The 15,393-nt window shown below is 42.2% G+C and overlaps 2 protein-coding genes and 1 pseudogene across 2 annotated transcripts; all 3 read left to right on the top strand.

Moving 5' to 3' along the window:
- Nucleotides 1-435: 435 nt before the first annotated feature.
- LOC117389488 (trace amine-associated receptor 13c-like) lies at nucleotides 436-1,484 on the top strand. The gene is made up of 2 exons (XM_033987171.1): nucleotides 436-599; nucleotides 671-1,484. The coding sequence occupies exons 1-2, from the start codon at nucleotides 436-438 to the stop codon at nucleotides 1,482-1,484; spliced, it is 978 nt and encodes a 325-aa protein (XP_033843062.1).
- A 1,377-nt stretch (nucleotides 1,485-2,861) lies between these two features.
- On the top strand, nucleotides 2,862-3,910 carry LOC117389486 (trace amine-associated receptor 13c-like). Its single transcript, XM_033987168.1, has 2 exons — nucleotides 2,862-3,025; nucleotides 3,097-3,910. The coding sequence occupies exons 1-2, from the start codon at nucleotides 2,862-2,864 to the stop codon at nucleotides 3,908-3,910; spliced, it is 978 nt and encodes a 325-aa protein (XP_033843059.1).
- Nucleotides 3,911-4,170: 260 nt separating this feature from the next.
- On the top strand, nucleotides 4,171-5,035 carry LOC117389485 (trace amine-associated receptor 13c-like; annotated as a pseudogene).
- Nucleotides 5,036-15,393: the final 10,358 nt, after the last annotated feature.

Raw genomic sequence — 15,393 nt, 5'->3', positions numbered from 1 at the left:
GACTGACTTATCTGACTGTTTTATTGACATTCCCTTTAGCGCAGCTCCATCTCGTGGATGCGTAACACAACCCCAGCTACTACAGTAGTTTATATTCTATGCGCCTTATAATGCAGTGCGCCCTATATATGAAAACTGTTGTAAATTAGGCCATTCATTGAAGGTGCGCCTTATATTCGGATGAGCATTATAGTGCGGAAAATACAGTAATTATAATAATTGTTTAATGAGAAACATCACAACTTAAATATTTACTCAAGTGATTGAAAACAGCAACTACATTTTTGCAAAGTTCAGGGAGGCCCAATGGACACACACAGGAAATAGTGCTGTAGGTGGGAGGGTTTGTTAAGGATGAGCCCAAAGACAACATAAATATCACACAACTGTAAATTCAAGAGCAGACGTCTTGTGCATCAACCTGCATCTACAACCATGGAAACAACTGAACTGTGCTTCCCAGAACTTCACAACATCTCCTGCAGAAAGCCCCAGCCTGCTCCATCAGACGCTCTACTGTCCTACAACCTGCTCTCTCTAATATCTCTGCTCACAGTGACAATGAATCTACTGGTCATCATCTCCATCGCACACTTCAGGCAAAGCATTGCTCATTATTTGAATCTTGTCATTTAATTTGGTCTGTAATTTGAACATGTTCTCTTTTCAGGCAGCTTCACAGTCCTACCAACCTGCTAATCCTCTCTCTGGCTGTGTCAGATTTCCTTGTTGGTCTTTTGTTGATTCCGGTTGAAATCCTTCTATCCGAAGCCTGTTGGTTCCTGGGAAGTGTGCTCTGTGCTTTGTATTACATGACAGACTTTACCATAACTGCTTCCTCAATTGGTAATATTGTGCTCATTTCAGTTGATCGTTATTTAGCCATTTGTGATCCATTACATTACAATACCAAAGTGACAATAAACCGGGTTAGATTCTGTGTTTGTGCTTGTTGGCTCTGTGCTCTCATCTACAATAGTCTGATTTTTCAGGATTTTCTCATTGATCCCGATGCAGGAAGTTCATGTTATGGAGAGTGTGTGGTGGTGCTCAACTATGTTACTGGAAATGTTGATTTAGTCTGTACCTTTATTGGCCCTATCACTGTCATTGTGGTTCTGTATGTGAGGATTTTTATGGTGGTCGTCTCTCAAGCTCGTTCAATGCAGTCTAAAGTCACGACTTTGCATCAAACTGTGACTATGTCGGCCAGAAAATCAGAGCTAAAAGCAGCTAGGACACTTGGAATAGTTATTTTAGTTTTCATAGTGTGTTTATGTCCCTATTACATCCCATCCTTCACTGGGGAGAACATTGTAGACAGCAGCCTTAGTACACGTCTTTCTGTTTGGATATGGTTCTTTAACTCCTGTGTAAACCCTTTTGTCTATGCGTTATTTTATCCCTGGTTTAGAAAATGTATAAAACAAATTGTAACACTTAAAATAGTGCAGCCCCATTCTTCTCATGCAAATATTCTTTGAGGGAACATGAAAGTTAGTATTTATTTCGTTTGAAGTGTGTTGAATGTGCACATTTGAGACGTCACAATCCAGTATTTTCTATTCATGTCTTATAACCCATTTAAAAGCTAATAGAAAGAGAGTCTATGGAGAAGAAAAGCAGAACAAGACCATAACCAGGGAAGCTTTTTAATCTGTCTTCGGATCTGTATGAGAATTATCAAGGTGTGTGTCAGGGTCATTCTGTGCAGTGTAAATATGAGTGATTTTGCAGCACACTTGAATAGATTAAAACAGCCAGTATAATATTATTTTAAGGCTCTTAAAATTACATTGTACTGTTTATAATTAATCTCTGTTCATGTTTTTCTTCACACAGAGGAAAGATCCACATTATCTGTTGTTTTGTTGATGCTGTGTGATAACTCCTGTCTAAACCCCTTCTGTTTGTTTTTTCTGTCCCAGCTTTAGGAATTATATGAAACTCATTGATGATAATGCTGAACCCCATTCTGTAAATCCTACAACTGTATTTGATGTCATTTTACTGAGGAAGCTTGTAAAGTAGTTTGCATTTAAAAAAATGTCTTGACCTGTTTTGCATGTCTGTGAATAATAAAATGTTCTGGGCTTCAGATTTGTCTGGACTCTGCACATTTGAGTTGGTCTTTTTGTTTTACACACTCTACACATACATACACCCCCCCACACACACACCACACACACACACACACACACCCCAACATGTACACACCACACTACACCACTGATAATGACATGCTCAAAATCCCAGGCGTCCTTTAATGTAAATATTATTCTACGTTAATGTTCATTTTGTGACTAAACCTTTATATTGCATAAAAAAGTCAGTGACCAATAACTGGATGTACTGCAGCTGTTCTAAGGCTAGTTTGGAAAAGCCAGTGAGCAGGCCGTTACACAGCTGAAGTAGGGATAAATATAGCCCTAGGTGGAGAGGCACCACAAAGAAATTACTTAACCTGCAGCCTTTCTGTCATAAGTCTTGTGTCTGACCTCACCAGCCCACAGACACAATGAAGACAAACAACGGACAAGACAGTGGACGAGCTGGAAAAGTTAATACAGAAACTTTACTCCTAGAAACCTTTGTCTTACATGAGGAATAGAGGTAGCATCCACTCTACAGCCATGTAATTATAATTGATAAGAATAAACATCACAACTTAGATATTTACACAAGTGATTGTAAACAACAAATAATTTTTTTGCAAATTTCAGGGAGGCCCAGTGGACACACACAGGAAATGGTGCTGTAGGTGGGAGGGTTTGTTAAGGATGAGCCCAAAGACTACATAAATATCACACATCAGTGAATTCAAGAGCAGACCTCGTGTGAATCAACCTGCATCTGCAACCATGGAAACAACTGAACTGTGCTTCCCAGAGCTTCACAACATCTCCTGCAGAAAGCCCCAGCCTGCTCCATCAGACGCTCTACTGTCCTACAACCTGCTCTCTCTAATGTCTCTGCTCACAGTGACAATGAATCTACTGGTCATCATCTCCATCGCACACTTCAGGCAAAGCATTGCTCACTATTTGAATCTTACCATTTAATTTGGTCTGTAATTTGAAAATGTTCTCTTTTCAGGCAGCTTCACAGTCCTACCAACCTGCTAATCCTCTCTCTGGCTGTGCCAGATTTCCTCGTTGGCCTTTTATTGATTCCAGTTGAAATTTTTCTGACACAGGCCTGTTGGATCGTGGGAAGTACTCTATGTGCTTTGTATTATATGACAGACTTTACCATAACTTCTTCCTCGATTGGTAATATTGTGCTCATTTCAGTTGATCGTTATTTAGCCATTTGTGATCCATTACATTACAATACCAAAGTGACAGTAAACCGGGTTAGGTTCTGTGTTTGTGCTTGTTGGCTCTGTGCTCTCATCTACAATAGTCTGATTTTAAAGGATTTTCTCAGTGATCCTGATGCAGGAAGTTCATGTTATGGAGAGTGTGTATTGGTGGTCAACCATGTTTCTGGAAATGTTGATTTAGTCTGTACCTTTATTGGCCCTATCACTGTCATTGTGGTTCTGTATGTGAGGGTTTTTATGGTGGTCGTCTCTCAAGCTCGTTCAATGCAGTCTAAAGTCGTGACTTTGCATCAAACTGTGACTATGTCGGCCAGAAAATCAGAGCTAAAAGCAGCTAGGACACTTGGAATAGTTATTTTAGTTTTCATAGCGTGTTTATGTCCCTATTACATCCCATCCTTCACTGGGGAGGACATTGTAGACAACAGCACTGCTACACCTCTTGTTACGTGGATATGGTTCTTTAATTCCTGTGTAAACCCTTTTGTCTATGCATTATTTTATCCCTGGTTTAGAAAATGTATAAAACAAATTGTAACATTGAAAATAGTGCAGCCCCATTCTTCTCATGCAAATATTCTTTGAATTAAGCCCGTGCTGAATTTTTTAAAGTGTATTTTAAGGTCAACCCAGTATTTTGTATTGATGTCACATTTAAAAAGACAAAGTAAAAAGACTCTATTGAAAATGTATAATAACCAGAGCATTTCTTCTTTTATCAACACTATCCCTGATTTGCATTTTCAGGGAGTATCTCAGGATCATCCAGTCTAGTCTAAATATGAGTTATTTTGCGGCACACTTCATTGAGAAAACCATACATAAGAGCAGCCAAAGCTATTGAAATGTTATTGTGCTGTTTATAATTAATCTTTGTTTATGTAGTTCTTCAAAATGTTCTCTTTTCAGGCAGCTTCACAGTCCTACCAACCTGCTAATCATCTCTCTGGCTGTGTCAGATTTCCTCGTTGGTCTTTTGTTGATTCCAGTTGAAATCCTTCTATCAGAAGCCTGCTGGATCCTGGGAAGTGTGCTCTGTGCTTTGTATTATATGACAGTCTTTACCATAACAGCATCTGCAATTGGTTCTATTGTGCTCATTTCAATTGATCGTTATTTAGCCATTTGTGATCCATTACATTACAATACCAAAGTGACAGTAAACTGGGTTAGGTTCTGTGTTTGTTGGCTCTCATCTACAATAGTCTGATTTTTAAGGATTTTCTCATTGATCCCGATGCAGGAAGTTCATGTTATGGAGAGTGTGTGGTGGTGCTCAACTCTGTTACAGGAAATGTTGATTTAGTCTGTACCTTTATTGGCCCTGTCACTGTCATTGTGGTTCTGTATGTGAGGATTTTTATGGTGGTCGTCTCTCAAGCTCGTTCAATGCAGTCTAAAGTCGTGACTTTGCATCAAACTGTGACTATGTCGGCCAGAAAATCGGAGCTAAAAGCAGCTAGGACACTTGGAATAGTTATTTTAGTTTCCATAGCGTGTTTATGTCCCTATTACATCCCATCCTTCACTGGGGAAGACATTGTAGAAAGCAGCACTGCTACACCTGTCGTTGTCTGGATATGGTTCTTTAACTCCTGTATAAACCCATTTATCTATGCATTATTTTATCCCTGGTTTAGAAAATGTATAAAACTAATTATTACATTGAAAATACTGCAGCCCCATTCTTCTCATGCAAATGTTCTGTGAATTAAGCCCGTGCTGATTTTTCTTTTTAAGTGTATTTCAAGGTCAACCCAGTATTTTGTATTGATGTCACATTTAAAAAGACAAAGTAAAAAGACTATTGAAAATGTATAATAACCAGAGCATTTCTTGTTTTATCAACACTATCCCTGATTTGCATTTTCAGGGAGTATCTCCGGATCATCCAGTCTAGTCTAAATATGAGTTATTTTGCAGGACACTTCAGTGAGAAAATCAGACATAAAAACAGCCAAGACTCTTAAAATGTTATCGTGCTGTTTATATTTAATCTTCACAAAGAGGAAAAGATCCCCATTATCTGTTGTTTTGTTGATGCTGTGTGTTAACTCCTGTCTAAACCCCTTCTCTTTGTTTTTCTTACCCCAGCTTTAACAATTATAAAAAAACATTGACACCGAGAAAGTACTATACTACATTCTATAAATCCTACAACTGAATTTGATGTAATTTTACTGATGAAGTTTGTAAAGTTGTTTGCACATAAACAAATGTTTCCTGACCTGTTTTTCATGTCTGCGAATAATAAAATGTTCTGGGCTCCAGGATTGTCTGGACTCTGCACATTTGAGTTGGTCTTTTTGTTTTTTCCTTAATTTTTCCTTTTATTCACACTTTTCTTGTTCTTTATTCTAGTTCTTTTATTCACAAAATTAAGTTATTAAAGTGACGCATTAGCCCAGTCAGTGCTTTACTTAAATAAATCATGCCATGGGGGTTGCTTGCATTTGATAGCTATAAGCCAGATATGTCAGACTCAGGCCCGTGGGCCAAATTTGGCCCTTGATATAATTATATTTGGCCCCCCCGGGATCATATCAAATATATTTTAGAGCTGGCCCACTGGTCGCTGTGCCAGTATAGAGCATGCACCTCTAATACTACAAATCCCAGAATGCTTTGCAAAGTGTTGGTGCTGGCCCCCACCACTTCTGTTGATGCTCATTAGCATCTGCTGCCTGTCGACACACTCAAATCTAATCCACCCCTACTGAAAAACAATCAAATGTTATTGAAATATTTCAATAAAAATTTTGTTTAGCCTGCGACTTAGTTTTTAATTTTGCCCCTGAATTTGAGTTTGACACCACTGCTATAAGTTTTAAAATTACAGTTCATTGACATAACTTTAGTTCTATGAGTGTGTGATTCCACCTACAAACTTTGCTATTGGTTACCTCTCATTCACACATTCATGATAGATGCGTATTGTTTTTATGGTAAATATATTTTCTACCATCTTGTATTCTGTATCGTAAGAGGGTTATGCAAAATAAGTATTAAACTTTATCCTAAACCCATCCAGTCTGTAAAATAACTTAAGTGTTATGTTTTTGTTTTATTTGTGATATTCATAACACTATCAAGAATTATGCTAACTGGCGAAAGAAAATAAACTAAATAACCAAATTACTAATATACTGTATGTTATGAATTATTTTTAATGTAATTTATGCATACTTATTAATATTTTATGATTTCTTTTGAATGGAAGTTATGCATTGTTTAAATAATAAATGTTATGCATTTGTTTTAATATATGTTATGAATTCTTTTTCATACATGTTATTCGTTATTTTAAATATAATTTATGAGTTATTTTAATAATTTAATATGAATTATTTTTAATATAAGTTATGCCTTCTTTTTAACATATAGTATAACTTCTCTTTTATATCAGTTATGCAATCTTTTAATAACGTATTTTATTTATTCATTTCACATGTCATGCATTCTTTTGATAATATATGTTATCGATTCTTTGTAATATAACTTAGAATTACTTTAATAATATATGAATAACATATATTATAAAACGTCATTTATAAAGTCCCTCCTTGAACTGCCCCCTTATCATGGTGGGGGAGTTTGTGTACCTGAATGATCCTAGGAATTGTGTAGGAGGTTGAGAGTAGTCGGGCTCACCTCCAACCACAGCTTGGGCTCTGATACCCAACTCTTTGAGAGGGGTTAGACCCTCACTGTTCTGGCATTGCCCATGTGGAGGGGCAATGAGCTGCTGTGGGCTTGCTTATAGCCCCAAAGCTCAGCCGCCACGTGTTGAACTTCCCTGCGCGTTCAGGTCAGGGACAGGTCCTTCTGTCTGTCTGTCAGTGTAGAGACCTGAGCACAGGACTTATTTGCTCGTACTTCCTGGTTCTAGTCAGGACCCGAGCAGCAGTGTTCTGGATGTACCGTTCTGTCTTAAGGCTCGTTTGAAGAGGCCATTGAGCAGGACGTTACAGTCGTCTAATCTACTGGAGACAAATGCATGGATAAGTCTCTCCAAGTCTGGCTTTGACAGTATACCTTTGATTTTTGACATGTTTTTAGTTGGTAAAAAGTAATGTTTAAGTCTGAGTCCATTATTACTCCTCAATTTCTAGCCTCATTTGAAGGTTTTAGAGAGAGAGACTGGAGGTCACTGCTGACACTTTCTCCGTTTCTGTGGGCCAAAAACTATGACTTTTGTCTTGTCTGAGTTTAATTGAAAAAAGTTATGTTGCATCCACATTGATCTGTTGGATGCAGTGGCAGAGTGAATCCACCAGTGCATATTCACCTGCTGCCATTGAGACATAAAGGCAATGGTCTAGAAGTGGATGAGATTTATTCTGAGTATCTTAAATCTCTGGATGTTGTGGGGCTGGGTCTAATACACCTCGCATGGCAGTCAGGGACAGTGCCTGTGGATTAGCAGACCAGGGTGGTGGTCCCTCTGTTTAAGAAAGGGGACTGAAGAGTGTGTTCCAACTACAGAGGAATCACACTCCTCAGCCCTCCCAGTAAGGTCTATTCCAGGGTACTGGAGAGGAGAACCCGACCTATAGTCAAACCTTGGATTCAGGAGTTTTCATCCCTGTCGTGAAACACTGGACCAGCTTGATACTCTCCATCAGGTACTTGAGGGTTCATGGGAGTCTGCCCAGCTATTCCACATGTGCTTTGTAGATCTGGAGATGGCATTTTATTGTGTCACTTGTGGTGTCCTTTGGGGGGTGCTCTGTAAGTATCAGGTCTGGGGCCCTTTGCTAAGGGCTGTCCGGTCCATGTATGACCAGAGCAGGAGAAAGTCATACCTGTTTTTGGTGCACTTTGAACTCTGCCAGGACTGCCTTCTGTCACCAGTTCTGTTCATTGTTTTTATGGAGAGAATTTTTAAGCACAGCCAGGGGTTGAAGGGGTTTTGGTTTGGGGACCACAAGATCACATCTCTGCTATTTGCAGATGATGTTGTCCTGATGGCTTCATTGAACCAGGAACTGCAGCAGGCACTGGAAAGGTTTGCAGCCGAGTGCAGGGTGAAAATCAGCTCCTCCAAATCTGAGGCCATGGTTCTCGACCAGAAAAAGGTGGCTTGCCTTATTCAGGTGGATGGTGAGTCCCTGCCTCAAGTGGAGGAGTTCAAGTATTCAGGGTCTTGTTCACGAGTGAGGGAAGGATGGATTGACAGTTGGATCGGTGCAGCGTTTGCAGTGATGCGGTCGCTGTATTGGACTGTTGTGGTAATGAAGGAGCTGAGTCCAAAGGCAAAGCTCTCGATTTACCGGTCAATTTATGTTCATACCCTCACCTATGATCATGAGCTCTGGGTAATGACCGAAAGAACAAGATCACAGATACAGTCAAAATGAGTTTCCCCCTGCAGGGTGGCTGGGCACTCTATTAGAGATAGGGTGAGGAGCTCAGTCATGCTTAGTCACACAGGAGGAGCTCGGAGTAGAGCCGCTTTTCCTCCATGCCGAGAGGAGCCAGCTGAGGTGGCTCTGGCATTTATTCCAGATGCCTCCTGGACGCCTCCCTGGAAAGGTGTTCTGGGCACATCTCACTGGGAGGAGGCCCCGGGGAAGACCCAGGACACACTGGAGGGACTATGTCTCTTATCTGTTGGGATCTGTTGAAAAAGTCACTCTGGTGACCCTAAAAAAAACCTACAAAACACCTGAAAAATCATCATAAATTCATATTTATGAATAATTTTTTACTTAGTTATTATTATTATTTTTTTTACTAAATCCAAATGTCTAATCTTTTCATGTACAATGATAAAATACCTATCCCTATACCACTATGATGAGTAAAATAACAAGGACCGTGACGTTGCCCGGTATGGTGCAGCCAGGGCCCCACCCTGGAGCCAGGCCTGGGGTTGGGGCTCAAATGTGAGCGCCCGGCCGGGCTCAGTCCGAAAGGATGTGGGTCCGCCCTCCTGTGGGTTCACCACCCGCAGAGGGTCTCATAGGGGTCGGGTGCAAAGAGGACTGGGCAGCGGTCGGAGACAGGTTTCTCGACAACCATACATATAGTCGGGCTCACCTCCATGCACAGCTTGGGTTCTGCTACTCAACTCCTTGAGAGGGGTACCCGGCCTTCTTGGAGTCCCTGGGAGGGGTACTAGACAGTGCACCTACTGGGGACTCCATTGTTCTTCTGAGGGACTTCAACGCCCACGTGGGCAAGGCCAGTGACACCTGGAGGGGCGTGATCGGTAAGAGCGGCCTCCTTGATCTGAACCCGAGCAGTGTTTTGTTATTGGACTTCTGTGCAAGTCACAGTTTGTCCATAAGAAACACCATGTTCGAACGAAAGTGTCCATAAGTGCACATGGCACCAGGACACCCTAAGTCGGAGGTCAATGATTGACTTTGTCATCTGACCTCCGGCCGCATGTCTTGGACACTCGGGTGAAGAGAGGGGCAGAGCTGTCAACCAATCACCACCTGGTTGTGATTTGGATCCGCTGGCAGAGGAGGAAGCTGGACCGACGTGGCAGACCCTAGCGTATCATGAGGGTCTGCTGGGAAGTCTTGAAGACTCTGCTGACAGAGGGTTTCACCACTCACGCCTCCAGGAGAGCTTCTCCCATATCCCGGGGGAGGTTGGAGACAAGGAGTCCGAGTGGGCCATGTTCTCCACCTCCATTGTCGTTGCGGCTGCACGTAGCTGCCTGTCGCGGTGGAACCCGGTGGTGGACGCCGGAAGTAAGGGATGCATCAGGCTTAAGAAGGAGTCCTATATGGCCCTGCTGGCTTGTGGGACTCCTGAAACAGCAGACAAGTACCATCAGGCCAAGCGTGCCACAGCCCGTGCAGTCACAGAGGAGTTCGGGGAGGCCATGTAGGAGGACTGTCGGTTGGACTCGAAGAAATTCTAGCAAACCGTTTGATGCCTCAGGAGAGGGAAGCAGTGCTTCACCGACACTGTTTACAGTGCAGGCGGAGAGCTGCTAACCTCAACTGGGGATGTAGTTGGGCAGTGGAAACAATACTTTGAGGATCTCCTCAATCCCACTCTCACATCTTCCGAGGAGGAAGCAGAGTTTGAGAACTCAAGGGTGGACTCGTTCATCACCCTGGCTGAGGTCACTGAGGTGGTTGGTAAACTCCTTGGTGGAAAGGCTCCAGAGGTGGATGAGATCCGTCCTGAGTATCTTAAATCTCTGGGTGTTGTGGGGCTGTCTTGGCTGACACACCTTTGCAACATCGCTTGGCGGTTGGGGGCAGTACCTTTAGAATGGCAGACCGGGGTGGTGGTCCCTCTGTTTAAGAAGGGGGACTGGAGAGTGTGTTCCAACTACAGGGGAATCACACTCCTCAGCCCTCCCAGTAAGGTCTATTCCAGGGTACTGGAGAGAAGAATCCGAGCGATAGTCGAACCTCGGATTCAGGAGGAACAGTGTGGTTTTCGTCCTGGTCGTGGAACACTGGACCAGCTCTATACTCTCCATCGGGTCCTCGAGGGTTCATGGGAGTTGCCCAACCAGTCCACATGTGTTTTGTGGATCTGGAGAAGGCATTCGACCATGTCCCTCATGGTGTCCTTTGGGGGGTGCTTCGAGAGTATGGGGTTCGGGGCCCTTTGCTAAGGGCTGTCCAATCCTTGTTTGACCAGAGCAGGAGCTGTGTTCATTGCCGGCAGTAAGTCAGACCTGTTCCCAGTGCATGTTGGACTCCTCCAGGGCTGCCCTTTGTCACCAGTTCTGTTCATTATATTTGTGGACAGAATTTCTAGGCGCAACCAGGGGCCGGAGGGGGTCAGCAGGCACTGGGGTGGTTTGCAGCCAAGTGTGAAGCGGTGGGGATTGAAAATCAGCACCTCCAAATCCGAGGCCATGGTTCTCGACCGGAAAAAGGTGGTTTGCCCTCTTCGGGTGGGTGGTGAGTCTCTGCCTCAAGTGGAGGAGTTCAAGTATCTCGGGGTCTTGTTCATGAGTGAGGGAAGGATGGAGCGTGAGATTGACAGGCGGATTGATACAGCGTCTGCAGTGATGTGGTCGCTGTATCAGTCTGTTGTGGTAAAAGAGCTGAGCCCAAAGGCAAATCTCCCGATTTACCAGTCAACATTCCTACCCTCACTTACGGTCATGAGCTCTGGATAATGACTGAAAGGACAAGATGGAGGATACAAGCGGCCGAAATGAGTTTCCTCCGTAGGGTAGCTGGGCGCTCCCTTAGGGATAGGGTGAGCAGCTCAGTCACATGGGAGGAGCTTGGAGTAGAGCCGCTGCTCCTCCGCATCGAGAGGAGCCAGTTGAGGTTGCTCGTGCATCTATTCCGGATGCCTCCTGAACACCCCCCTAGGGAAGTGTTCTGGGCATGTCCCACCGGGAGGAGGCCACAGGGAAGACCCAGGACACGCTGGGGGGACTGTGTCTCTCGGCAGGCCTGGGAACGCCTCGGGATTCCCCCGGAAGAGCTGGAGGAAGTGTGTGTGGAGAGGGAAGTCTGGGCTTCCCTGCTGGAACTGCTGCTTCCGTGACCCGGCCCCCGATAAAGCAAAAAATAAAAATAAAAATGAATGAATGAATGATTAATAAAAAATGGTTAAACTGGCAAAAAATAAAGGTGATAGTTTTATTGTCATTGCAATGAAATTTTAACATAAAGTGAATTTTCCAGAGTAATAATTTGTTTTCCTGATTTCATCCTTCTGTTTCAAAACCCCTGGATGGAAAAGCTAAAGCTACACAGAAGAAACATCACAACTTGCATATTTACACAAGTGACTGAAAACAGCAACTACATTTTTGCAAACTTCAGGGAGGCCCAGTGGACACACACAGGATATAGTGCTGTAGATGGGAGGGTTTGTTAAGGATGAACCCAAAGACTACATAAATATCACACATCAGTGAATTCAAGAGCAGACATCTTGTGAATCAACCTGCATCTGCAACCATGGAAACAGCTGAACTGTGCTTCCCAGAACTTCACAACATCTCCTGCAGAAAGCCCCAGCCTGCTCCATCAGACGCTCTACTGTCCTACAACCTGCTCTCTCTAATATCTCTGCTCACAGTGACAATGTATCTACTGGTCATCATCTCCATCGCACACTTCAGGCAAAGCATTGCTCATTATTTGAATTTTGTCATTTAATTTGGTCTGTAATTTGAAAATGTTCTCTTTTCAGGCAGCTTCACAGTCCTACCAACCTGCTAATCCTCTCTCTGGCTGTGTCAGATTTCCTCGTTGGCCTTTTATCAATTCCAGTTGAAATTTTTCTGACACAGGCCTGTTGGATCGTGAGAAGTACACTATGTGGTCTGTATTATGTGACAGATCAACAAACAGTACAAACAGCAGTAAGTACTACAGAAAGTACCAGCAATTACCCGCCAACTAACATAATGTTTCTCTTTAAAATACAGCCCTGTCTCACTGGTAACTACTACTGTAATTACCAGTACAAACAGCAGTACAACATCTTGTCCAAGCTCAAATAAGGACTACAGACCTGTAGCCCTAACGAGCATTGTCATGAAATGTTTTGAAAAGATAATGGTCAACAGACTAAAATCTGAAGTTTCTTCTGACCTTGACCCATTGCAATTTGCATACAGACAGGGCCTTAGCACAGCTGACGCAGTCATCAGTCTGTCGCACCTGATCTGTAAACATTTGGAATCTCCTGGGGCTTATGCAAGGGTCTTATTTGCAGATTTTAGTTGTGCATTTGATACTGTACGGCCGAATCTTCTTGTTCAAAAACTGTTTGACTTAAATGTAAGCCCAGCACTTGTGAAATGGTTTTACTCTCTTTTAACAAATAGATCACAACAAGTGAGGGTTAACAGCACATTATCTAGAGCAAAAAATTGTAGTACAGGTGTGCCACAAGGTGCAGCAAGTTCACCCATTTTGTTCACCCTGTACACAATTGGATGTCGTAACAGTCAGCCAGGAAACAAAATCATTAAATTTTCAGACACTATTATTGTGAGTCTTCTTCAAAATGGTGACTGTATTTCCACCTACCATCAGGAGATTAGCTCTTTTCTGTCTTGGTGCAGTGAGCATCACTTAACCTTAAATGTGAATAAAACTAAGGAGATGGTGTTTGACCCTCGAGCTCAGCAGATCCATCATCCTGTTGTTATTGAAGGTCGACAAATAGAACAGGTTGCATCTTTTAAGTATTTGGGTGTACACATTGACAACCTGTTCAAATGGAATGTACATGTTGATTTTCTTTGTTCCAAGCTGTCCCAGAGGCTCCACTTTTTAAGGAGGCTGAAGCTGTTTGGTGTGAGCACAAAAATCATGACCTGTTTTTATAAGGCTGTGTTGGAGTCTGATCCGCTACAGTATGGTCGCCTGGTTCGGCTCTTTAACTGTCCAATATAAAACTAAACTTGGAAAACTGATAAATAAGGCCATGAAGGTGATCGGCAGGAAAGAGTTCCCTTCTCTGCAGGACATTTTTCAAAACTCTGTGCTCGCTCAGGCCAGACGGATTGTGGGGAACCCCTCTCACCTGTTGCATGAGGAATATGAAATGCTTCCATCGGGCAGGTGCTATCGGGTGCATAACTTTAGGAGTAACAGATACAAACTCTCATTTGTGCCCATGTCTGTTACACTATTGAACAAATCTGAACAACAAAAGCGCACTTAGTCACTTTATTTTCAGTGGTACAAAAACTGCCTGTGCAAAAATTGTGCAATTACGAGCTGGTGAAATAATTATTTGTGAAATGGGACTTGAGATATAACTTGGACACTTTTATGGTTGAGCAGTGCACAAATGGACTATGGACATTAAAAATGGCACATGTATCTTGTGTATGTATGAGTGTAACTGTGTTTTTAAGCTGCGGGCAGTGAGCCCAAGACAAATTTCCCTTTGGGACAATAAAGTTTATCTTATCTTATCTTATCAGTAAGTACCAAGGAAAGTACCAGTAATTACCAGTACAAACAGTAGTAACACAGAAAGTACCAGTAAATACAAGTACAAACAGTAGCAGGTACCACGGAAAGTACCAGGAATTACCAGTACAAACAGCAGTAAGTACTACAGAAAGTACCAGTAATTACCAGCCAACTACCATACCATACAGTAGTAAGTACTACGAAAAATACCAGCAACTGCCAGTACAAACAGCAGTAAGTACCAAGGAAAGTACCATTCATTACCAGTACAAACAGCAGTAAGTACTACAGAAAGTACCAGTAATTACTAGCCAAATACCATAATGTCTCGCTTTAAAATACAGTCCGGTGTCACTGGTAACTACTACGGTAATAAGTGGTACAAACAGTAGTAAGTACCAGGAAAAATACCAGCAACTGCCAGTACAAACAGCAGTAAGTACACACTACACAATTTACAGTCTTAGTAAAGCATGAACAAAGAAAATTCATGATCAACAAATTGTCTCAGTTTTACTAAGGACCCAAAAGCAGCACACAACTGGTAAGTGGTTCAACTGTTTATTGTCCAGGCTAGTGATCAGGTAAATATGGTAAGTGTCAGGCTGGGGGGGTCCAGAGGCGCAGAATGGTTTGAGCTGGCAGGCAGGTAGACAGGTGAGGAGACAGGCGAGCAGATCCAAAAATAACAACAGAGATCTAGGTTTGCCAGCTGTCAGATCAGGTAAGCTGCCGTCCAGGTGGGAGGAGACAGACAACACAGAAGGGGGTGGAGACAACAGGAAAAACAGCAGAAAGAAGTAACCTGGCACAAATAGTTTATTAAGAATTATTCAGGCTTGGTAACTCGTTAATTAAGGACTTAAGCTTAGAGTTAAGGTTAGAACATTATTATGTAGTTACTAAACCCGAACTATTCTTGATAAAGTTTTTGTTCGTTATGAAGCAAGTCATCTTTGATGTTTTATTATGGATATTTAGCATGTACTTATTATGAAGTGTTCTCCAAGTGTTTCTAACACTGGACTACAACATCCACCCGGTTTCACATTTAACAGAAATAAATTTATATGAATTTTATACAAATTAAAATAACTTAGAATCAAAAAGAAAAAGTGATGTTTTTTACTAAGCTGTGCAAATGACTAAATGTTTTTTTTTATTCTGCCTCTTCTGTTTTAACGTTAT

Source organism: Periophthalmus magnuspinnatus, chromosome 21 (assembly GCF_009829125.3).
Source record: "Periophthalmus magnuspinnatus isolate fPerMag1 chromosome 21, fPerMag1.2.pri, whole genome shotgun sequence".
NCBI lineage: Eukaryota > Metazoa > Chordata > Actinopteri > Gobiiformes > Gobiidae > Periophthalmus > Periophthalmus magnuspinnatus.
This window is presented reverse-complemented; position numbering and strand designations above follow the sequence as displayed.

Excerpts from the sequence above, each read along its gene's own strand:
- LOC117389488 (XM_033987171.1), top strand. The coding sequence starts at position 436 with ATGGAAACAACTGAACTGTGCTTCCCAGAACTTCACAACATCTCCTGC. Across the intron at positions 600-670 it reads ATCTCCATCGCACACTTCAG|GCAGCTTCACAGTCCTACCA; the intron begins GCAAAGCATTGC and ends TTCTCTTTTCAG.
- LOC117389486 (XM_033987168.1), top strand. The coding sequence starts at position 2,862 with ATGGAAACAACTGAACTGTGCTTCCCAGAGCTTCACAACATCTCCTGC. Across the intron at positions 3,026-3,096 it reads ATCTCCATCGCACACTTCAG|GCAGCTTCACAGTCCTACCA; the intron begins GCAAAGCATTGC and ends TTCTCTTTTCAG.